The 24,998-nt window shown below is 41.0% G+C and overlaps 1 protein-coding gene across 1 annotated transcript in view; it reads left to right on the forward strand.

Annotated features, from left to right (window-relative positions):
- The window catches only part of LOC145349972 (eIF5-mimic protein 2), a 46,680-nt gene that overhangs the window by 18,491 nt on the left and 3,191 nt on the right, over window positions 1-24,998 (forward strand). Inside the window, exons 2-11 of the mRNA XM_080198738.1 lie at window positions 6,528-6,601; window positions 7,143-7,319; window positions 8,799-8,893; window positions 11,438-11,503; window positions 11,819-11,954; window positions 12,681-12,790; window positions 13,497-13,667; window positions 17,978-18,124; window positions 19,310-19,448; window positions 22,926-23,048. Of these exons, the coding sequence (XP_080054864.1) occupies window positions 6,538-6,601; window positions 7,143-7,319; window positions 8,799-8,893; window positions 11,438-11,503; window positions 11,819-11,954; window positions 12,681-12,790; window positions 13,497-13,667; window positions 17,978-18,124; window positions 19,310-19,448; window positions 22,926-23,048 (1,228 nt within the window). The 5' untranslated portion in view covers window positions 6,528-6,537. The remainder of the gene's footprint in view (window positions 1-6,527; window positions 6,602-7,142; window positions 7,320-8,798; window positions 8,894-11,437; window positions 11,504-11,818; window positions 11,955-12,680; window positions 12,791-13,496; window positions 13,668-17,977; window positions 18,125-19,309; window positions 19,449-22,925; window positions 23,049-24,998) is intronic.

Consider the following 24,998-nt stretch of genomic DNA (forward strand, 5'->3'; position numbering starts at 1 on the left):
AGTGTGCATCAGTTCTTTTGGAGAGTTAGTTCTGCTGGTTATGCCCCTGTCCGCCAATCCCTGCAATATTCCACCTTTTGAGTATTTATCCAATTCCCTTTTGAAGGGCATTTTTTAAATCTGTACCCACACAGGCATAATTGCAAATTCTGACTGCTAATTGTGTTTAACCCTTTTCTCCTTCTGCCAATCACATTAAATCTGTGTCCTTTAATTTGAATTGTTTTACCATTTCTGTTTCATTTTTCTCATGATGCGGAGATGCCGGCATTGGATTGGGCTAAACACAGTAAGCAGTCTCACAACACCAGGTTAAAGTCCAACCAGTTTTTGATCGTAAATCCACAAGCTTTCTGGGTTTGCCCCTTCATCAGGTGAGTGGAGAGTTCTGGTCTCAAACAGCATGTAAAACGTACATACAGTTTACAGAATACTGATTAGAATGCGAGTCTTTACAGCTAACCTGCTATTCAAGTCTTCAGGATGCAGAAAATGCGAGAGGAGATAGCATTAGGCATAGGTTAAAGAGGTGTGTATTGTCTCCAGACAGGATAGTAAGTGAGATTTTACAAGTTCAAGCAAGTCATGGGGGTTACAGATAATGCGACATGATCCCGATTGAGGCTGTCCTCACATGTGCGGAACATGGCTATCAGTCTCTGCTCAGCAGCTCTGTGCTGTTGTTTCATGAAGGCCAACTTGGAGAACGCTTACCCGAAGATCAGAGGCCGAATGCCCGTGACTGCTGAAGTGTTCGCCAACAGGAAGGGAACAGTCTTGCCTGATGATTGTCGAGCGATGTTCATTCATCCATTTCATAGTGTCTGCATTGTCTCCCTGATGTACCATGCTTTGGGGCATCCTTTCCTGCAGCGTATTAAATAGACAACATTGGCCGAGTTGCAAGTGTATGTGCCGTGTACCTGGTGGATGGTGTTCTCACGTGAGATGATGGCATCCATGTTGATGATCCGGCATGTCTTGCAGAGGTACGCAAGGATATTTTGGCCTTGGAGGGAGTGCAGGGGAGGTTTACTAGGCTGATACCGGAGTTGAGGGGGTTGAACTATGAGGAGAGGTTAAATAAACTAGGCTTGTACTTGTTAGAGTTTAGAAGAATGAGGGGAGATCTCATTGAGACATTAAGATGATGAATGGGATGGATAGGATAGAGGTGGAGAGGCTCTTCCTGCTCAAAGGACAGTAGGACTAGAGGGTAGCCTCAAGATAAGGGGGGGGGTGCGTAGTTTAGAATGGAGTTGAGGAGGAACTTCTTCACTCAAAGGGTGGTGAATCTCTGGAATTCTCTGCCTGTTGAAGTGGTGGAGTCTGCCTCGCTAAATATATTTAAGACGCGGGTAAATAGGTTTTTGATAGGCAAGGGGATTAAGGGTTATGGGAAGAAGGCGGGAAAGTGGAACTGAGCCATGACAGATCAGCCATGATCTTATTGAATGGCAGGGCAGGCTCGAAGGGCTAGATGGCCGACTCCTCCTATTTCTTATGTTACGGTTGCTGTGGCAGGGTTGTGTGGTGTTGTGGTCACTGTTCTCTTGAAGGCTGGGTAGTTTGCTGCGAACAGTGGTCTGTTTGAGGTTATACGTAGAACATAAAACGCTACAGCACAAACAGGCCCTTTGGCCCACAAGTTGAGCTGATCATATCCATATCTATCAGGCCATATAACTATCTACAACTCTCAATCCCATTAAATCCCATGTACTCATCCAGAAGTCTTTTAAAAGTCCCCAGCGAGTTCACCTCTACCACCACCGACAGCATCCGATTCCACTCACTCACCACCCTGAGTGAAAAACTTACCCCTGATATCTCCTCTGTACCTGCTCCCCAGCACCTTAAACCTGTGTCCGCTCGTAGCGACCATTTCAGCCCTGGGAAATAGCCTCTGAGATTCCACCCTATCTATACCTCTCAACATTTTATAAACCTCTATCAGGTCGCCTCTCAACCTTCGTCTCTCCAGGGAGAAGAGACCTAGCTCCCTCAACCTATCCTCGTAAGGCATGCCTCCCAATCCAGGCAACATCCTTGTAAATCTCCTGTGCACCCTAATAGCTTCCACATCCTTCCTGTAGTGAGGCGACCAGAACTGCACACAGTACTCCAAGTGAGGTCTGACAAAGGTCTTATGAAGTTGCAGCCTTGCCTCCCGACTCTTAAACTCAATCCCTTGATTAATGAAGGCTAGCACACCATATGCCTTCTTGACCACATCCTCTACCTGTGAGGCCAATTTAAGAGTCCTATGGACCCAGACCCCAAGGTCCTTCTGCTCTTCAACACTGCTAAGAGTCCTTCCCTTGATATTGTACTCCTTCATCCCATTGGACCTGCCAAAATGGACCACTACACATTCTTCCATGTTGAAGTCCATCTGCCACTTCTCTGCCCAGTCTTGCATCCTATCTATGTCACGCTGCAACTTCTGACATCCCTCCAGACTATCTACAACACCACCAACCTTGGTGTCATCGGTGAACTTAGTAATCCATCCCTCCACTTCCTCATTCAGGTCATTTATGAAAATGACAAACAGCAAGGGTCCCAGAACAGATCCCTGAGTCACTCCACTGGTGACTGACCTTCATGCAGAAAAAGACTCATCCACAACCACTCTGCCTTCTGCAAGCAAGCCAGTTCTGGATCCACAAGGCCAAAGCCCCTTGGATCCCATGCCTCCTCACCTTCTCAAGAAGTCTTGCACGGGGGACATTATCACATGCCTTTGTTGAAGTCCATGTAGACCACATCCACCGCTCTTCCTTCGTCAATGTGTTCAAAGAACTCGACTAGGCTCATAAGGCATGACCTGCCCTTGACAAAGCTGTGCTGACTATTTCTGATCGTACTAAACTTCTCTAAATGTTCATAAATCCTGTCCCTCAGAATCCTCTCCATCAACTTACCAACCACTGAGGTCAGACTCACCGGTTGGTAATTTCCTGGGCTATCCCTGTTCCTTTTCTTGAAAATAGGAACCACATCTGCAATCCTCCGGAACTACTCCTGTCTCCATGGACGACGCAAAGATCATCGCCAGGGGCTCTGCAATCTCTTCCCTCACCTCCCACAGTAACCTGGGGTACATCCTATCCGGTCCCGGTGACTTATCTATCTTGATGGAATTTAAAAGTTCCAACACGTCCCCTTTCTTAACGTCCACATACTCGACCTTTTCAGTCCACTGCAAACCTGCAGTACAACCTCCCAGATCGTTTTCCACTGTGAATACTGAGGCAGAGTACTCATTAAGCACCTCCGCCATTTCTTCCGGTTCCACAGACTTTTCCCCCTTCACCTTTTATAGGTCCTATCCCTTCACTTCTCATCCTTTTACTTTCTACATTGGGATTCTCCTTAATCTTACCTGCCAAGGCCTTCTCATGACCCCTTCTGGCTCTCCTAATTTCCTTTTTAAGCTCCTTTCTACAAACCGTATACTCCTCTAGATCCTTAACAAAGGTTGTGCAGTTGTTTTGAAGGCAAGAAATGGGGATGGCCCTGGTGAGATGTTCGTCTTTATCAATGATATGTTGAAGAATCCGGAGAAGATGTCGTAACTTCTCCGCTCCGGGGGAGTACTGGATGGCAAAGGGTACTCTGTCCATCAAGCCCATGTTTGTCTTCTGAAGAGGTTGTTGCGGGTTTTCGTTGTGGCGCGTTGGAACTGTTGATCGATGAATTGGGCACCATATCCTGTTCTTATGGCATCTTAGTGTCTGGAGGTGTCTGTCGCGATCCTCCTTATCTGAGCAGATCCTGTGTATAAGGAGGGCTTGTTCATAGGGGATGGCTTCTTTAACGTGTTCAGGGTGGAAGCTGGAGAAGTGGAGCATCGTGAGGTTATCTGTGGGCTTGCGGTACAGTGAGGTACTGAGGTGACCGTCCTTGATGGAGATGTGTGCCCAAGTAGGTAACTGATTCTGGAGAATAGTCCATGGTAAGTCTGATAGTGGGATGGAACTTGTTGATGTCATTATGTAGTTGTTTGTTCCCCCTGTGTCCAAAGGAAGAAAATGTCATTGATGTATCTGGTGTATAGCATTGGTTGAAGATCTTGTGCAGTGAACAAGTCTTATTCGAGCCTGTGCGTGAAGATGTCGGCATATTGAGGTGCGAATTTGGTCCCCTTGGCTGCTGTGTGTGTCTGGATGAAGAACTGGTTGCTGAAGGTGAAGATATTGTGGTCCAGGACTTCTTCACTGCACAGGACCTTCAACCGATCCTATAATCTGGATACATCAATGACATTTTCTTCCTTTAGACTCATGATGAACAATCACTGAAACAACTAGATGATATCAACAAGTTCCATCCCACCATCAGACTCACCACGGACCGTTCTCTGGAATCGGTTACGTTCTTGGACGCGCGTATCTCCGTCAAGGACGGTCATCTCAGCACCTCACTGTACTGCAAGCCCACAGATAACCTCACGATGCTCCACATCTCCAGCTTCCACCCTAAACAAGTTAAAGAAGCCATCCCCTACAAATAAGCCCACTGTATACACAGGATCTGCTCAGATGAGGAGGATCGCAACAGACACCTCCAGACGCTGAAAGATGCCCTCATAAGAACAGGATATGGTGCTCGATTCATCGATTGACAGTTCCGACGCACCACAGCAAAAAACCGCACCGGCCTCCTCAGAAGACAAACATGGGATATGGCGTACAGAGTACCCTTTGTTGTCCAATACTTCCCTGGAGCGGAGAAGCTACAACATGTCTCCAGAGGCTTCAGCATATCTTCATTGATGAAGATGAACATCTCGCCAAGGCCATCCCCATTTCTTGCCTTCAAACAACTGCACAACCTCAAACAGACCGTTCGCAGCAAACTACCCAGCCTTCAGGAGAACGGTGATCACAACACCACACAACCCTGCCACAGCAACCTGTGCAAGACATGCCAGATCATCGACATGGATGACATCATCTCACATGAGAACACCATCCACCAGGTACACGGCACATAATCTTGCAACTCGGCCGATGTTGTCTACCTAATATGCTGCAGGAAAGGATGTCCTGAAGCATGGTACATTGGGGAGACCATGTGGATGCTATGAAAACGGATGAATGAACATCGCTCGACAATCACCAGGCAAGACTTGCCTTCCTGTTGGCGAACACTTCAGTGGTCATGGGCATTCGGCCTCTGATCTTCGGGTAAGCGTTCTCCAAGGTGGTCTTCACGACAGCGCAGAGTTGCTGAGCAGAGACTGATAGCCAAGTTCCGCGCACATGAGGACGGCCTCGACCAGGATCTTGGATTCATGTCCCACTATCTGTAACCCTCATGTCTTACCTGAACTTGTAAAATCTCACTATCCTGTCTGGAGACAATACAGATCTCTTTAACCTATGCCTAATGCTATCTCCACTCACATTGTCTGCATCTTTAAGACTAAAATAGCAGGTTAGCTGTAAAGACTTGCATTCTAATCAGTATTCTGTAAACTGTGCCTTTTATATGCTCTGTTTGAGACCAGAACTTGCCACTTACCTGACGAAGGGGCAAACCCTGAAAGCTTGTGGGTTTACTATCAAATAAACTGGTTGGACTTTAACCTGGTGTCATTTTTCTCATGCAGTGGAAGATGGGGATTTAAGAGTAATTTAAAAAAAAGCTGGGAGATTTAGGAGGTCTATGGAGAGAGCACTGAAGAATCATACAGATTCTCAAAGCTATGTTTTCCTTCTTAATGATGCTATCAGACCTGTTGTCTTTCCAGAGTTTTTCTGTTTTTAGCATCTATAGTATTATGTTTTCAGAATTTGTGTTTAGTAATGACTAAGCTGATGGCTATGGGGGCATGAAGTACGCAGTGTGATAATGATCCATTTCCATTGTGGAGGCCACAATTGCCACTAAGTTAACTGATCTATGACCCTGGCAAACTGTAGCTTTGGCTGGCAATGATTGAATGATGAAAACCTGGGATATACGAGTAAACCTGTCAAGTACTGAAATTTGAGGTATATACCACTAAAGTATGCAGCAGAGGTGTGGTGAGGTCATTGATGGATTTGAACACTCGGAGGATATCTATAAACTGGAAGAGTTGCTGGACTGGAATGCGGTGCAGGTGAGAGTTGGAATATGGATGGCAGTGGTTTGAATGGTATAGAGGCTGGTCAAAGGAAAGGTGATCAGGAGAACATCAGAACAATGGCATGGCTGCAGGTTCAGCAGCAGGTGGGCTGTTGGAGTGGAAGTAATTTAAATCAGAAACTTGGAACAAAGCAGTGAACTCACTTGGTGAATTGTTTGAAGTGGGTATTGACCTAGAACTGTAAAATTATTTTAGTTGAGCTAATTGATGGTTCATGTTTACAAATTTGAAAATTTTCCTTGTATGTTTACTTTTTCATGTTTTGGGTTGTTAAGTTCTCATTTCATCTGACTAAATATGGATTGGGTTATCTGAAATTGATTGTTACTGAATTAGGTTTTGTATAGGGGCATTTGTAATGTTTTTATTCGCTCTTTCTTGGCAGAGTGTCTTTTATGAATAATCCAAAGCAGCAGAAGCCAACGCTAACTGGCCAGCGTTTTAAAACTAGGAAAAGAGGTAAGTTACTAAAGTAAATATTTGAAAATTCTGCAGCTTGACTATGTAATTATATGAAATGGAAAGGAATGTGGACATGTTTGTGGAAGTGAAAGCCATTGAATGTAAACCTACTTTAGATTGAAAGAAAAAGTTGGATATTCTGTTTTTCTGATTTTGGAGGGATAGTGTTATCAAGTGAGTATGGAGGAGAGGTAACACTTGGAACATCAAAACACCTACTTATCCTTTTCTCAACATTTTGCTAAATTAACATGGTTGAAATCAGAAACTCGGTGTCGGTTTTGTTCTCTGTGCCATTGATCTTGTATGGTACAATGCAGGCTGCATCAATCAATTGAACTTGGTGCTTTCACCTGTCGAGACACACGAGGTATTACTTTACACCCATGTCTGTCTGCTGCCACTGAGTTAAACAATTCCCTGAGCTCTGACGTGGATAATGCCAAGTTATGGCTTTTTTTTTCCTGGGAAAGCATTAAGGAGCATACTTGTATGGTTGACATGTTTACCACGCTGATGTGTTTTTCTCCGTATGTAGATGAAAAAGAGAAGTTTGAGCCTACTCAGTTCCAAGATTCTATTATCCAAGGTTTGAATGAAAATGGCAGTGATTTGGAAGCTGTAGCAAAGTTTCTTGATACTTCAGGAGCCAAGCTCGACTATCGCCGCTATGCTGAGACTTTATTTGATATCCTGGTGGCCGGTGGGATGCTGGGTAAGAGCTCCATTAAGTTTTTCGCAAACTTTTGAATTTGCATTGCTGATTTTGTTTGTTGAAGGATGGTCGTCTGAATTTGAAGGAGTGTGATGGGTGGTTTGGAATGCCCTCCCATCATAAACTGAGAACCTTGCCTGGATGTAGCTGTCCATATTTCCTCTGAATTGGCATTCAACTGGTGCTCTGCTTTCATGAGTTTCTTGGCTGGAGTTTATGTGCAAGATCATGTAGGAAAGGGATATCGCAACTCAGTTAAGCGATCTAAATATGATTTATGTAGAAAATAATTAGTCCTACACAATGATTTCCTCTATTCCCCAGCTTTTAAATATTCTGGATTCTGAACTGGTAATGATTAATCCTGTAAAAATTCTGCTCACTGAATAAACCAAATCAAGGATACTGTATTTGCATAAAAGAAGAGAATCAGAAGGTACAGATTTGACCCACGAGCCACATGTTAAGCGCTCCATTGTAGTGACATTATTTTCCTCAAATGTATCAAGATTTGTTTTCTGTTCAGTGTGTCTCTCATTTTCACTCGTACCTTTCAGGATATCTTTGTTCATGTTTGCACCCCCTCTTCCCAGCATCTCCTGTGCAACCACAGCAAATGCAGCATCTGCCCATTTTACCGCTTCCTGCTCCATTGTCTAGGGCATTAAGCAGCACTGCTACGAAGTCAGCAATTTGTGTACAATCTCCTGAGTACATTAGTGTAATGCATTGAAGAGAATGAACTTCAGTTGTGCTTTTCAGGTTCTGTGGATTGTGGCTGCAGAGCCAGAATTCCCCACATGCTAACTTAGCACTATTTATCTGCTGATTTGCCTGAAAATGCAACAAAGTCATTTCCCAAATTAACACTGAATATTGGTGAGACAGACTGCACTCCAGCTGATCTGTCACAGTGGGATAGCTTGGAAAATTTGTATGGTTCGGTATGTACAGTGCAGTTTTTCAAAGATTACTGCGATTGTTCAGTAATGCACTTAAGAATTGGATCAAGATTGTTTGCTCAGGTTTCTATTTTTAAATCTTTTGGTTAGAAGGACCCTTGCATCTCTCCCTCTTTGTACTGTCTCAGTTGAATTCTTGTAACTTGGGTTGCTGATTGAGGATTTTGTAGAAGTGTGTCTTGCTGTCTCATGCAGATACACTTTATTTGAGGCACCTAGTACAAGGTTGAATTTATTTCATAATTTTATTATAGCACCAAAAGGAGACCGTTCAGCCCATGTCCATGCCAGCTCACTGCAAAGGCAGCAGAGCTGATCCCATTTTGCTTGTAGCCGCTATACATTTTGTTCCTCATAATTATTCAGTTCCCCTTTTGAAAGCCACGGTTGAGTCTCTTCCACCACACCATCAGACAATGTATTTCGAATCCTAACCACACTCTGCTTAAACATTCCTCGTGTGCCTTTGGTTTTTCTGCCATTCACCTTAAGTCTTAATTTCCTTTCTACTTTATAGCTCCAGGTGGTACCCTTGCTGATAACGTGACCCGTACAGATGTCTGTGTGTTTGCTGCTCAAGAAAACCTAGAGACCATACGTGCATATGCTCAGGCAAGTTTTATTGCCTTTACGTTTCTCCTCTTGTCGGAGAAATGCAAAGTTCACTTAATTTTTTTATTAATCTGACTTTATTGGAAGTGCTTACTGTTGGAAGTTAACATCTGTTGCTAGTTGTTTACACCATCTCTTCCTGACAACTGACTGAAACTGAACCAGATAGTTCACAACTTTGGTGTCTTATTTGATTCTGGGATGAACCTCCAACTGGATATCTCCACCATCACCAAGACTACCTGTTTCTACTTTTTTATGTGTCCATCTCTGTCCCTGCCCCAGCTTCACACTGCTGAAACCACCGTCCATGCTTTTGTTACCTTTAGACTTGATGCATACTCCATATCCTCTGTCTAAATTAAAGGTCAGTCAAAACTCTGACCGTATCCTAACTTGTAGCTAGCTTTGTTCATCCGTGCACATTAGTCTGCACTGGCTCCCAGATAAGGAATACCTTTAATTTTGAAATTTTCCTCATTTTCAAATTGCATGGCCCCACTCTTTCCTGTCTTTGTAACCTCCTTCAGCTGTACAAGCCTCATTTGTGCTCTTCCAGTTCTGGCCTCCTTGAGCATCCTAACATTTAATTGCTCTATTATTGGCAGATGTGCCTTTGATTGCAAGCTCCAGAATTCTCTCCGTAAAGCTCTATGCCTCTCTTCCTCTCTTTCCCTTTGTAAAGTGCTCCTTAAAACCAACCTCTTTGATCAGGCTTTTGGTTGTCTGCTCTAGTATCTATGTGGCTCGGTGTCAAATTTTGCGTTCTGCTATTGTCAAGTATCTTTACATTTCACAATGTTAAAGGTGCCTTGCTTGACATGTTTTAAGTATTCCTTCAGTGACATTTTTAAATTAAACTTCTGTATATAAGTATTTTTCCCTCCTGGCTGGCAGTTTTTAGCTTGTCAGAAGATGTAAATCTTTAAAACTGGCAGAGAACAAAAGGTAGCTTACTTTGATTTGCACCATTCTGTATTCCCCTCGCCTCTACAGGTTATTTGTTTCCACTAAATTGTATACTGCAACTGTTAGACTTAAGTTTCTCCTGGTTTATTTTTGATAGTTAATCAGTTATTTGGTAGAATTAAGCTGAAGTATAAAATGTAGTGATGCAACAAATCTGTTAGTCTAATAAGGAGGAGTAATGTTCAGCCAATGTTTTACATATTTTGTGCATTTGAGCTTCTTGGTGTTTTGTAATCAGCAGCAGGGAATGGATATACTGCACACTTGGGATATTTGAATACCATTATTAAATGCTCCCAAACTGAGTTAATGTTAGTGGGGTAGGATGACATTGGCAATGAGAACCAATAGTCATAATCTATGTAATGTGACCTGATGGTATGGGAGTAAAGTGCCATACACAGGAACATGTCAATTTTCAACAGGTGGGCAAGTCATTTGTCTTGATTAATGGCAGACAAGTCCCCAGGACCTGATAGCCTACATCTTAGAGTCTTTAAAGAAGTGGTATTTGGAAAGTCAAAATGCAATTCTTCAGAGTCGGCATGGTTTTAGGAAGGGGGGGGTAAATCATGTTTGACTAATTCTTTGAAGATGTAACAAGCCAAGTGGGGATCCTGTAGATGTAGTACATCTGGACTTTCAGAAGGCATTTCATGAGGAGCCGCACAAGGTAAGATCACATGGGGTTAGCTTGGATAGAAGACTGGCTAACTGACAGAAGGCAGAGCTGAGATAAATGAGTCTTTTTCTGGTTGACAAGATGTAGTGATGTGTCTTGGAGTTCAGTCCTTGGGGCCCAACTATTTACAATCTTTAATTAATGACTTGGATGCAGGAATAGAAGCTACTGCAGACAAAATTGCAGATATCACTAAAATAGGTGGGCTAGTAAGTTGCAATAAGGAAATAAATTTACAAACGAATATAGCTGGTTAGGTGACTAGGTCAAATTTGGCAGATGGAGTTTAACATGGACAAGTGAGATTCTGTTTTGGTCAGAAAATAGGCAAATTGTCTAAATAGAGAGAAATTTCAGACCACTTTTGACAGAGGGATCTGGGTGACCTTGTGCATGAATTGCAGAAAATTAGTATGCAAGTATAAGATGCAATAAGTAGGGCAAATGATATTTTAACATTTATTGCTAAAGAAATATAGATTGTAAAAGTAGGAAAGTTTTGTTCCAGCCATACAAAGCATTAGTGAGCTGGCATCTGGAGTATTGTGAAGTTTTGGGTCTCTATTTGAGAAAGGATGTAGTTTTACTGGAGGCAGCCCAGGAGTTCTCCTAGATTAATTCCACTGCACACGCACACTTTAAGTTCTGAGACTAGCAGCAAAACTTTGTAGTTGGGTGTTTCAGTGGCTGGGCTCCTAAATAGTTAAACCTCTATCCAGTGTGAGACTAACTTTAAGTCTGGTTGCTTGATAAGTGATGACAAGGATCTTTATAAAGAGGCCAGCTAAAAGCTGAATTGGTGAGCATTCCTTTTTCTGTCTACTGGTAATCACCTTTTGCTGTAGCTTTCATCCACTTAAACAATATTTAGTGACTCAAATTTTGCATTACAGGTGTTTAATAAGCTGATCAGGCGTTACAAATACCTGGAGAGAGGATTCGAAGAGGAAATAAAAAAGGTCTGAGCTAATTTAAATGACTATTCTTGATGAAATACGCAACTTTTTTTGCCACCTGTAATAGAGCTTCAAACTGTAACCCCATCCTTTGCACTATGGAATCTGGAAATAGTGATGGGGTATCCATTAATTACTCTACATTGATTGTTGGTATTTTGTGCACATAACTAAACAAATTAATCTCCATGAGCAAATGTCCTTTCTTTAGGATTTTCAGTTCATGAAAGTTTTTATGCTAATTGCATTTGCAGTATTAAATATTTGCTGCAAATTGATCGGTAAGAGATTAATGGTATTAACCCTTAATTGTTGCAGCTGCTGTTGTTCCTGAAGGGTTTCTCAGAATCTGAACGCACCAAGCTAGCCATGTTGACTGGGATTTTGTTAGGCAATGGAACATTATCATCCTCTATTCTGAGTAGCCTCTTCAATGAGAACTTGGTCAAGGAAGGTAAATTCTAGATTCGTTCATATGCCTTGTCATAAATCTTTGTCTGTTGAAGTGTTTGATTCCCATGTCCAAATCATGCTAAGATGTCTTGTCATCTCGTTTTTTGATTTATTTTTAATGCGATGATTCATTTTCGCTAGTTCACTGGTGCTTCATGATTAGTGTTGCCAACATTGGTTGTAAAAGTTCATCCAGGGCACCAATGTACTTGAAGGAAATATTATCATCTTTACCTGGTCTGGCCTACATGTGACTCCAAATCCACTTAGTGTGCTTGATTCTTAACCTGCCTCTGAACTGGCTGTAAAAACACTCTATTTAAAGGCAGTTGGAGACTAGCAATATGAAAGAACTCCATAAAAGAATAAATAAAATAAAAGCTCGTGGCTATTTTTATTTTGGTGAATATTATTTCAATTCAATTAATTTTAATTAAAGCTATTGAGAAATCCCAGGCTGCCTAATAATATCTGCATTGAGTAATGTTTGGGTTGGTGCAAATTGTGATGCAGATGAGTGACCAGAGTGACACCTAGTCTCTTAATCATCTATCTACTTCATGTAAGAAAGATGGATGTATGTAGGCTGTGAGGGCATAATTTGAGGTTTATAAAATAGCATGGATTAAGGTCGTGGTAGAATATATATTGATGTGGATTGATAGTGTACGTGGTTGCATCATGTCTAGATGTTTCTGTATCTAATTACATTTTGTTTTTGTTTCAGGTGTTTCAGCAGCATTTGCTGTAAAACTATTCAAATCTTGGATATCTGAAAAAGACATCAATGCAGTTGCTGGAAGCCTTCGAAAGGTCAATATGGACAATAGATTACTGGTGAGTATTAAAAATACAACAGCCAATTAAAATTTGAAAAATGCTTTTTTGTAGAAATCCATGTTTTTAAGTTGGTAAGTTCAGTAGATTTTTTTTATTAACTACAGTAGGTATGGTCTTTTGTGGAGTTTCCCAAATATTTCCTGCTAAAGAACTGTTTTGACCTTCCGAGAGTACAGATCGAACTTTTAAGAAATCATCTTGTATTAAAGAACTAAATGACAAACAAATTATTGTGCAGTAGGTGCAAATTTGTGCATTTATTTTAATTTAAATGTTTGATTATTGAACATATACTTCCAAGTCTTGCAGCCTTGTCATTTTTAGTGGGAGGAGTGCTGCTGATCTATTCCCTTCAAATTCGTTTTAAACTGGGAGTGCTGCTGGAGAGCAGAATTCTCATTTCATGCATGAGCATACACATACTGTCTCTCTTGCCTCTGTTTCATTCACCTTTTGCGCTCTTGCCTGCGAGAATTGAATTATTATCTGTAAAGAAAGAATGTGCAGGGCTGTGGGGGAGAGTGAACATGTTGGTTGGACCTTTAGTGAACACAGACGTTGACTGGCCTCCTTTTGGACAGTACCTATTCTGTGAACTTCAGCCATTTTCCCAACATCTACACAATTTCATTTTCTGGCCAAAGTATTTTTTGTAAGAAAGTATGTTATAAATTGTGGGGTAAGTCTTCTAAATCTCTTGCAGGAATTGTTCCCAGCTAATAAACAGAGTTACGATCACTTTGTCAAGTACTTCACTGATGCAGGATTGAAGGAACTTGCCGACTTTGTCCGTAACCAGCAATCCCTTGGTGCACGGAAGGAGCTGCAAAAGGAGCTCCACGATCAAATGGCCCGTGGTGATCCCCTCAAAGAGGTAATAGAGTTGGTGACATTAACCATGACTTGCTTTAATGTTGGTTAGAGAACAGAATGTATACCTTAAGATGCTGTTGGTTTCTAATTAAGTTTGCTGTTCTTAACACTTGCACGTGCAGCTTTAGGTAACTTCAGACATTGTCTTAGCCTGCAAAAAAAATGTTTCATTGCCTAAAATTACATCAGGCTGTTCCCTGCAATAACTTCCATTGTCCACAGTAGTGGAAAGGTGCTTTAAGCTAGAAAAATCAAGTACCTGGTGCCTAGAGCAAGTGGATTCATGTTAAGTGTTGGGGAGAGGAGACCTGAGCTCAGCAGGGGCTGGGCAAGGGGCCAGGAAAATTAGCAGCACCCTCACTGGCTGTCTCTGCATATACATAAGATACTGCAGACAATAGGTGGATATTTTACTATATCTACAGGACACAATTGACCTCGCTAATAGCACAAACTGTAAATAAGGTATAATTATGTGACCATTGTCGGATCGGACGTTTCATCTGTCTGCCACTAAAGATTGTGACATTACTGATGGGATGCAATTAAACAATTAATGTCTCCGGTCTACCTGTTTGTATCATCGGTAAATCTACTGATGTGTGTGACTAGGAACAATTGCCTTTACCAGAAGTTGTAAGATGTGCCCTATAAAAAAGGCTAACTACACAATTGAGCAGAGTAAGAAGCCTTAGGAATTCTTCAGTTCTTTCCTTTTCGATAAGGCAATAAAAGATCCATCACTTGTGAACACTGAACATCTTTTTTAGCTCCAGCAGTGTCTTGGATTTTAGATGGTCGTCTTGGTTGCTTGAGTTGTCTTCTCTAACTTAGTTTCAAGGCCTGCACTTTGAAAACTACATGCCATGAAGGGTAATTGAGGCGTACAGATAATCCTGCTAATGCTACCCAACCTGTGTGTCCCCAAAAAGTGAAACATCCTCTCCATATCCACCATGCCAAGTCTTTGTGTCTTCTGTTTTTCAATAGAGTCACCTTTTAAGTCCAATGGGTACTATTTAAAACATACAAAGAACAAAACAATTAGGAAGCTTCATGTTTGTTGGCTATGGCTTAGTTAAATAGTGTTGGAAGTTCTCCTTTGTCGTCTTGCATTTTTCAGTAATGTAAAATTCTGTCAAATTTGACATCTTCATTGCTACAAAGTAGGATTTTTAACCTTGTCAGATGGGCTGTCTGGCTGACTTCCAGTTTGGGAGACTTGGGTTTTGATCTAATTCATTAAACTGAAGCTATGCTCACAGTTGGCACTGGAGGCTTGAAAGGCGGCATATATGTTGTGTGCAAATTGTTTTTCCAGATGTAAAGTTACCATATTGGCAAATGCACTAATTGCACCTCCTTGCAATAGTAAATTTATAGTAAGTGTACTGCTTGTGGGTGTAATTAGTGATCCATTTTGCATTAATGGATTCAAACTGCTTAATGCTTGTGAAAGAGATAATATTGTTGTGGAGGTGGATCCCCCTCTGAGAACTAACATCTAACCATTCAGGAGTACCTAGACCCAATCTGTAAAGGTGAGTATGAAGTGGTACAATCTTCTTCAGCAACTTTCAGTGGTTAAATCAAATAACGTACACACACACACACACACACACACACACACACACACACACACACACACACACACACAAATTGAATAACTATTTATTTAGCTAACAAAACAAGTTAACAAACTGAATAAAACATGATTCTAATGGAATGCTGTTCAGGTAAATACAATTTCTATTTATTAACAAAAAAAAATTCTGGTCATGCTCTAAATTACAACCAGATTTGGCTGCATCCATGATATTTTGAGCTTATTCTGATTTCTTCTGTCGTCTTTGGTACCTTTTGATGTCAATATGGAGCTTTCTCTAAGACGTGGATAAGGCTGTTACTCTGGCAGATGGCAGTTGCTGTCTCTGCTTATTGTCCCACTGCCACCACTTTTGTTCCTGTGATGACGTATCAACATCCTGTCCAATAGGATTGGTCCCAGGTTGCCAGAACAATCAAATTTAAATCTAATAGGTTGCTGGTTTCCAAGTGCAGGATTAAAACTGGCTAAATTCAAAAGTGTGAAAACCTGTTACAAAGGCAACTTTGCTGTTTGACCTTCCAATTCTCTAAGCACGGGAAAACCATCATCTTTTTAAAGGGACCGTGCAGTATTTTCTTAGAATTTGGTTTTTGTAAAATGCTAACATTCTACTTCTCAATCTGCAGTTACTCTACTCAACTTGACAACAATGTATGCAGTACTGGCAGAAACCATTGCTTTGGTATCATTTTCACAGCTCATTCTCCTGAAGTTGAATATTTTGATATTAGTGCAGTCTTGTAATGAAACACAATACTACTTGCATGGATAGTATTTGCTAGAGATGCTATTTCTTGTTATATTTTCTTATTGCAGTCAGTTTTTTTTCCTAAGTATTGGGTAGGCATTTGTGTAGCCAGCAACACATTTGGAAAACGTGGCACAATTTATACAAACACCCCATACAATCTGTGTGCTATGATGTGAATTGGTCAGCTTGTTTATACACTACTTTGAACAATCATTATCATTATTGGCTTCTACTGTGCTAGTACTCGTACATTTCTCTCGTGTTTGCAGAATATTTGTGAAAACAGAACACTTCAAAAGCTGGGATAACAGTTCATCAACTTCTAAAATGCTAGCTAATTCAAACTTGACTTTCTAACCAATCTAAATATCGCAAATGCAGTTTCATTATTGGTATGTTTCCAAATGTTATTGATTATCAGATCTTCTGTATGGGTAACTTCTGAGAAGTGCATTATGTTGTCTCAGCTGGGCGGCTGAACTATCTTTCTCTTGGCCAAATCTATATGAAGTTGTTTGATTAAAATCTGGTGTCCTGCGTGCACTTAACTTCATGATGTCAGCAAATACGGCCTTGTGGGTGCCATCGTTCTGCTGTCAACACTGTTCCTAAAATATTAATCGCATGTAATTTTACAGGAGCACTGACATGATGATCAGCTTATGAATTTGGGAATTACAGTGGTCATGACTGCAAAAATTCTGAAGCCATTGATCTTTCCCAACATATTTTGCTAAATGGTTGTTAATTGGCTGTACCTACAATACAGTTAAAAGTTAGTTTATTTTAGTCACAAGTAAAGCTTGCATTTAATGCTGCAATGAAGTTGCTATGAAATTCCCTAAGTCACCACACTCCAGTGCCTGTTCAGGTCAATGTACTTAACCAGCATGCCTTTCAGACTGTGGGAGGAAACAGGAGCACCTGGAGGAAACCCATGTGAATTCTGGGGAGAACATGCAGATTCCCCACACAGTGACCCAAGCTGGGAATCAAACCCAGGGCTCTGACACTGAAGCAGCCGTGCTGGCTAACCACTGTGCCACCGTGCTGTCCATAGATGCATTATTTTAATAGCAGGAAACGCGTGGTAAACGTGATTTTCGTTTTTGTCCAGATCACAATGTGTATCTCTTGACTTTCAGTAGACTCAGCAAGTAAGCATTAAATTCCAATGCCACATTTCTGTTTGCATTCGCCTTTGGCTTCATCAACACCAGCTCTTAGCTTTTGTAAATTAAATGACACTTCAGTTCACTTGTCCATGTTTTAAACTGCTTGTAAATTACGTATTTAGTTTCAGAATGTGTGTGTGTGTGTGTGTGCCATAACTTTCTGAATACTGAAAATGTCTATTCCAGTTGTTTGTGTCCCAAACCATTCATTCATTGGGCTTTCTTAGTGGCCTCCTTTTCTCCTTTCCATTTTGCCCCCTTCAATGCTCAAGAGTCCCCAGCATGGTAGCTCTGTAAATGCCCAGTGGTGTTTCAGTTGTGTTTGTGTTCGTCAGTAATAGAAGTAACTCCCTGGAATTGTATGTAACTTATTCAATTTACTGCAGTACATTTCACAGCACAAGCCATGGGAGTTCAGCTTGGGGAACTTTGGCTCCACAGTAATGCATCGTTAATCAGCAAAAAAGAGTTTAAATTTGTATTTCGTGGACCATTTTATGAAATAGCAGGCTGAGACCTTGGAGAACTCTTTTATTAAAGAAGTCCATAAAATGTGTGGCATATTTTTAGCATTAGATAGTTGTCTTGTTCCATAGCATGTCTCTTAGTCACAAGGATTCAAATACGCATAGTCTTGAGGATGAAACAGAGGGATATATTGCAGTGACAGTAGTAGAGTTGTATAAAACCTGATTGGATGGATGGGTTTGGATCAAAATTAAATAGTATTTGGGATGTGGTTAAATGAGTATTAATTTGCTAAATTTATTTGACAGATCATCACATATGCCAAAGAAGAGATGAAGAAAAACAGCATCTCTGAACAGACAATGATAAGCATTGTCTGGAACTGTGTAATGGGTGCAGTGGAATGGAACAAGAAAGAGGAATTGCTAACAGAACAAGCCATTAAGCACTTAAAGGTAAACTTCTGTAACTCTATTTTTAGTGTCTACCTAAAATGTTTATGATATCTTCTGAAAGGTCTTTGAGGGATTTCCTCCAGATTAACTTCTGCTCAGCATCTTTCAATAGTTGAATCAGCAATGGTTGGTGGCTGGAGGCCTTCCTGCGTAATTTTGAAAAACAGTGAGGACCAGTTGCTGTTATGAATGGGTTGGAGTATCCAGGTTTTGAATGAACATTAGCATTGTGCCCATTGTCTATTTGATGCCATTTTATTCACATCGTTCTGTTAATTAATCTGGGAAAGAAACAGTTCTCAATTCAAATAAAAAGGAAGCAGAGATCTCTTCGTAAAGCCTAAGCAATCTTAACACCTTTTATGCTGTGACTTTTTTGGAGTAGTCTTGAATGTTGGATGACTGAGATCTGTTTTTATTCAGGTGCTCTGAACTCTGACTGGGCCTGGGAGTGGTAAATTTAACTTGCAACTAAATGTTGAGCTTTGATATCTTTGGGCACTTGAGGAACGGAGAAAATGGACACAATACTTCTGATGCCTGAAATGATGCCATCTCTCAACACTTTTGGATTTATCAACTTAAAGCAACTATCCTGTATTCAGGGCTTCTCTAATTCTTGTAGTTAATTTTTAGTTCATAAGATATAGGAGTAGAATTAGGCCATTTTGGCCCATCATGCCTGCTCCATCCTTCGATCATGGCTGATATGCTCCTCACCTCCATTTTCCTGCCTTCAATCCATTACTAATTAAAAATTTGTCTAACTTTTCCTTAAATTTACTCACTGTCCCAGCATCCATCGTAGTCTGGGATAGCAAATTCCACAGATTCACAACTGCTTGGGAGAAGTTGTTTCTCCTCGACTGTTTTAAATTTGCTAGCCCTTATTCTGATTTGCGTTATGGTTAGTTTTATATCTAGTAAGTATAACAAAATTAATGTTGTTTGCATTGGAAATCTGAAATTTATAGATGCCTTTTGACAGTCCAAATAATAAAATATAGGTTCTTATTTCAATAAAAGATCCTTCTGTTATTAGCATGTAACATGGTCTTTAAAGCACCAAAACATAAACGTATGTCTGAGTCCAGCAGATCAACAGACCAGATGTTTTGTTTTCGTTGCTCTGTGAATCTGATTGCATAGGAAGCATAAATCTAATGTCTTGTTTGGAATTTTCAGCAATACAGCCCTCTCCTTGCTGCCTTCACCACCCAGGGTCAGTCTGAGCTGACTTTGCTGCTGAAGATTCAGGAATACTGTTACGACAATATTCAGTTCATGAAGGCCTTTCAGAAAATTGTGGTGCTTTTCTACAAAGGTAAATATGTGCTATGGATAAACAATGTTCAGGGCATTGGACAGTATGTTGGGAATAAAGCTATGTTTAACTATGTTTTTGAACATTGCTATGTTTTTCCAAATATGGAGTGCAGGAGATTGGGGAACTGACAAACAGTTAAATCTTTGTCCCATTCCTGGTAACGAGCTTGGTGTGATCCTGAATTGCATGCATGGTCAGTCTATACAATTTTTTGATTTCAGTAGGGTGGCTTTTTTTTTGGCTTTAATTTTTAACTTTTTCATAGTGTCATCTTAGGCATGATTGTTCACGTGTTCATCTCAGCGGCCTCGTGGTATTGGTCACTGAATTAGTAAACCACAAACCTAGAGCAATTCTCTGGGACCCTAGCTTGAATTCCACCTCAGTAGATGATTTTTTTAAAAAAAATTCATCTATTGAGTCTTAGACTTTTAGCATCTTGTTGGATCTGTTGGCATTTGGTTTAAGATCCATATTGGATGTTGTGAATTATTTGTTGGGTTTTATTGATTATGCTTCATGCCTTGCCACAGAAACAGTCCATTCTCCCCTAGAAGCAGTTCTGACAACATAGAAACATAGAAGACAGGAGCAGGAGGCGGCCATTTGGCCCTTCGAACCTGCTTTGCTAATCATTAGGATGGCTGATCGTCCAACTCAATAGCCTAATCCTGCTTTCTTCCCATAACCTTTGGCCCATTTGCCCCATGCTATATCCAGCCACCTCTTGAATATATTGTGTTTTGGCATCAACTACTTCCTGTGGTAATGAGTTCCACAGGCTCAATAGTCTAGATAAAATGTCTCCTTACCTCTGTCCTAAGTGGTCTATCCTGAATCCTCAGATTGTGACCCTGGTTCTGGACTCCCCCACCATCAAGCATGTCCTCCCTGCATCTACCTTGTCTCGTCCTGTGTGAATTTTTTATAAGTCTCGATACGATCCTCTCTCATTCGTCTGAACTCCAGTGAAAACAGTCCTAACCTAGCCAATCTCTCCTCATACATCAGTCCTACCACCCTCAGAATCAGCCTGGTAAACCTTTGCTGTGCTCCCTCAAGAGCAAGAACATCCTTCCTCAGAAAAGAAGACCAAAAGTGTGCATGATATTCTAGGTGTGGCCTCACCAAGGCCTTGTACAATCACAACAACACATCCCTGCTGTACTCTTGCGGTGAAGGCCAACTTGCCATTTATCGCCTGCTGCATCTGTGTGCTAATACAAGAATGGTATTTTGACATTTGAATTGAAAACCAAGTCCTGTTACCTATGAAAAGTACCTCCCCATATGTAGCTCCCATCTGATATTTTGCCTACTACAATTTTTTTTTGGATTATGTTTGGGAACACTTTTAGCCAAGGGAGGTATCAAATCATGCCATCAGAGCATTTCCTTGGTATGTGATTTGGTTCATCTGGATTGTTAAGATGCTGCTGCTCACATTAGTTCTAACAGAACTTATCTACTGGATATTGTTGGTTGTTGGCTTGTTAATTGGCTATTATTGAATTAGTTAACAAGACACCTGAGACCAGAAAGCTGTTCCCTCAAGTACTAGGGTTTTGAAACTAGGCCTTCCCACCTAACGGTTCCTGGTCCTTTTCTTTCTCACCATAAACAATCTTGTCTTTAATTCTCATCTTGAGGAAAACTGATTTGCATCTTGGGCATATCCTCCGAAATTAAAATTTTAATATATTTTACTCGTGCATGGCCTGTCTGAAGCTGGGAAATTTGGTCCATTTCTCTGTCCAAGATCCTGTTCATAGGAAGTTCTTTATTGTGATGGCATTATCCCCAATTCTGTCTCCATAACTTGAATATTTTTTAATGTTGGCCTTGGCTACACTTGCACATCAGGTAATTATTATATGTTAGAAAGCTTTGAAAACAAAATCTCAAGCGTTTAAAGTATTTGGATCTAGTTCGTGTTGTTGGATGCTTTGTTGCAGTTGAGGCAAAGCTGTTTCTGTACTTGGAGCTTTGCCATCTGGGTTTAAAGTTTTATTGAAGGAGACCAAGAAAGTATTAGCAGCTGTCTTCAAAATCAAGGTCATACTTTGCTCTCACAATTGGACCACACATTGGTTAGCAAGGAGGACTGTCCAGAAAGTGTTCTACAGGTGAATGGCCAGGATGTTTTCCTTTCGAGCATTCCTATTGTGAATTTAGATTTCTAACAATGGGGATCCTATAACATGAGGAAATGATTCCCAATTCCTTGCATTCCAAAGAATTGTTGGCAATGAGCCCATCTCAAGTGAGATTTCTGCGTTTTATGACAGATGATGCTTAAGGGATCTTGAGTAAGTTGAGTAAAGTAGACCATCCAGTCAAATTGAAGCCAAGTCTTTTGGCTGTAACATGTAATTATTGCTCCACAAAATTGATGAAAGAAAATGGGTCCTTTTATTTTCGTTTAAAATGTTAATTTGCTGCATGAATATAGGACATTACAAGATCGCTTGCAAAAGGTGCCCATTATATAATTGTAGAACTGGAAGTAGAATTCTACTGTAACCTGTTTGATCAGCATCTTGAATAAATGGTGATCAAAATTCCCCACAGCAAGTAACTTGAATTTTTATGAACTTGGTACATCTTTATTTATTGTAATGTCTTGTCCAGGATATATTAAGTTTGGGATGTGGGAAAGGAAATCTCTTCTGCAATCTATTCTACAAGATTCCATGAATTGTGGGAGCCTTGGGTTATCCAACTGTATCTGGAATTAGATACCAAAACCCTGAAGGTCTGTTGAAGGCCTACTTAGTATCTGACAAGAAATTTCTGATTATAGTAAACTAGATTTATTCTGCATTCTGACACTGTCTGTTAATTGTTGTGTTCTTTGAGTTTCATGTTGATTTTTGCTGCTTCCATTTGCTGTTTGTAATATGGAGGAAACTTGTGCGGTATAAACATCAGCATAGACCATTTGGGCTAAATATCTGCTATAACACACACTTTCACATTTTGACACATCCCTGCTCTCCAGTTTGTTGTTGATTCTATTGTAGATCTCCAAAGACACATACAAGCTATGGAATGCAGATCCAATGGTGCTATAGCTGAGAGATGACCAGCATGTGGAACAGTAGAATCCCTATCATGCAGAAAGAGGTCATTTGGTCCATCAAGTTTGCATCAACTCAAAGCACATCCCACCCCTCTATTCCTGAAACCTCAGGCATTTACCATGGTTAGTTAATCTACCTAAACTGCACATCTTGGATGAGGGGAACATGCAAACGCTATAGTCTCCTGAGGCTAGAATTGAACCCAGGTCCCTGGTGCTGTGCACAGTGTTTAAACATTGCATTGACTTGGATAGTTTGATTCATAATTGTACCGATATTAATCAAAGAAAATTCTCTTTCTACTTTGGAATTGGAGGAAATTCATTGGGATTAGCATTGTAGATGTGATCTTTATTTTCTTTTTGTTCTTTTCCTTTGTCCACATTTATAGCTGATGTTCTGAGTGAAGAAGCCATCTTGAAATGGTACAGAGAGCCTAATATGGCAAAAGGGAGGAGCATCTTCCTGGAGCAAATGAAGAAATTTGTTGAGTGGCTCAAGAATGCTGAAGAAGGTAGAATCTAATGGATACAAATGTGAAATAGAGTGCAGGAATGCATGGCCATGAAGTTATTAAACACCATTGAAACAAGTCGTCTAGATAGTGTAGAAGTCAACCATTCAGGTCCCCTGCAACTTAATTGATTTGATGTGAATAATGCAAAACCTATCTATAAACTTGAGCCCACTTAAGTTACATTGTACAAAGGATGCTATACTAAGATAGTATTGATACAGCAACATTACTTAGCTACAAAAATGATCTGTGATGCAGTGTTTTATGCAGTCTTGAGTTGCAAGTTGTCTGTGATCTAACAGCCATTATCAAATTGAGTGTCAACAAGCTTGAGGGTCTGAATCTTCTGTATATGTTAGCATATATTTTAACTGGTGCTCATTACCTCAGGCCATGTATCTGCAGGATTGTAACCAGTGCAGTTGGAGAATTGACTACTTCTAAATTTCTAGAGTAAATGCTGAAGAGGGAGTGACCTCTTGCCTTGGAGTCAGATTTCTTGTTTTATATTTTGCTCTGTTGTGACACTGTTCAAGCAGTGAGGTTGTGTTTAAAATTAAAATCCACCTCAGGACTTGAGGCTCCAGTGAGTGCTGATTGTATGGAGGTGTTGTTTCAAATGACATGCTAAATTTGAAGGTTAAAATCAAGCATCAGATCTCACCCAAGATAGGGTGCAACACTTACTTGGTCATCTTTGGATTTCATGAATTGGATTTTGAATTTGGTTTTTGGAGTAAGCGAGGAATAGAACGTAGAACATTACAGCGCAGAACAGGCCCTTCGGCCCACGATGTTGCACCGACCAGTTAAAAAAACAATGACCCTCTAACCTAAACCAATCCCTTTCCATCCATAAACCTATCCACAGATAAACGCCCCCAAACTAGGCGCATTTACAACTGCAGCAGGCAGGGCATTCCAATCCCTCACCACCCTCTGGGTAAAGAACCTACCCCTGACATCCGTCCTGTAACTACCCCCCCCTTAATTTAAAGCCATGCCCCCTCGTGCTAGCTTTCTCCATCCGAGGAAAAAGGCTATCTCTGTAATAAGATCCCCTCTTAGCTGCCGCCTTTCTAATGAAAACAACCCCAAATCCCTCAGTCTCTCCTCATAGGACCTCCCCTCCATACCAGGCAACATCCTGGTCAACCTCCTTTGCACCCTCTCCAAAGAATGGATTCTGGTTTGCCAGGTTCTGGCTTTGGCTTTGTAATCTTCAGGATGGAGTGGGTGGCACCATTCATAAGCCAGTACAGCCAAAGCTGATTGATTAATCACTTTGATATGTTGCTGATGAAAAAGTCAGCAAAGCAATCACCATCTTTCCAAAAGTAATTGCTGTTTTTGCCTGGAGACTTCATTTTTATCTGAAAACCAGTTGCAAATCATTTGAAATGTCAGTAGACTGACTACTAAAGTAATACTGACAGGCAGCAGAATTAACAGGAAGAGTTGAAAAGGAATCTCTTGTCCCAACCAATATAGAACAAAGAACAAAGAACAACCCAGCACGGGAAACAGGCCCTTCGGCCCAACGAGCCCGCGCCGCCGCATCGCCCTACACCTATTCTACCCTGCATGTCTACGAATGGGACCCTACTCAGTCAGATTCAGGGAAGAAATAGTGTCAATTTGGTGGAAACCAATTAGCCTAAGAGCACATCTTTGGGGTGTGGGAGGAAACCGGAGCGCCCGGAGGAAACCCACGCAACCACAGGGAGAATGCGCAAACTCCCACAGACACAGGCCCAAATCCATGTATCTGCACAGCTAGCAGTGCTAGTCACTGAGCTGTTGCGGTGCCCGTCTATCGGTCCAGGATCAAGCACACACACCGACATGAAGTACTAGGCCACTCCTGGACTTCCAAGAGCAGCCCACGCACAACCTGCCGTGTGCATGCCCCTCGCTTGACACGAGGTGGACCTCCACCTGTGGAAT

Source organism: Carcharhinus amblyrhynchos, chromosome 11 (assembly GCF_965287045.1).
Source record: "Carcharhinus amblyrhynchos chromosome 11, sCarAmb.v2.hapA, whole genome shotgun sequence".
In the NCBI taxonomy this organism is placed as follows: Eukaryota; Metazoa; Chordata; class Chondrichthyes; order Carcharhiniformes; family Carcharhinidae; genus Carcharhinus; species Carcharhinus amblyrhynchos.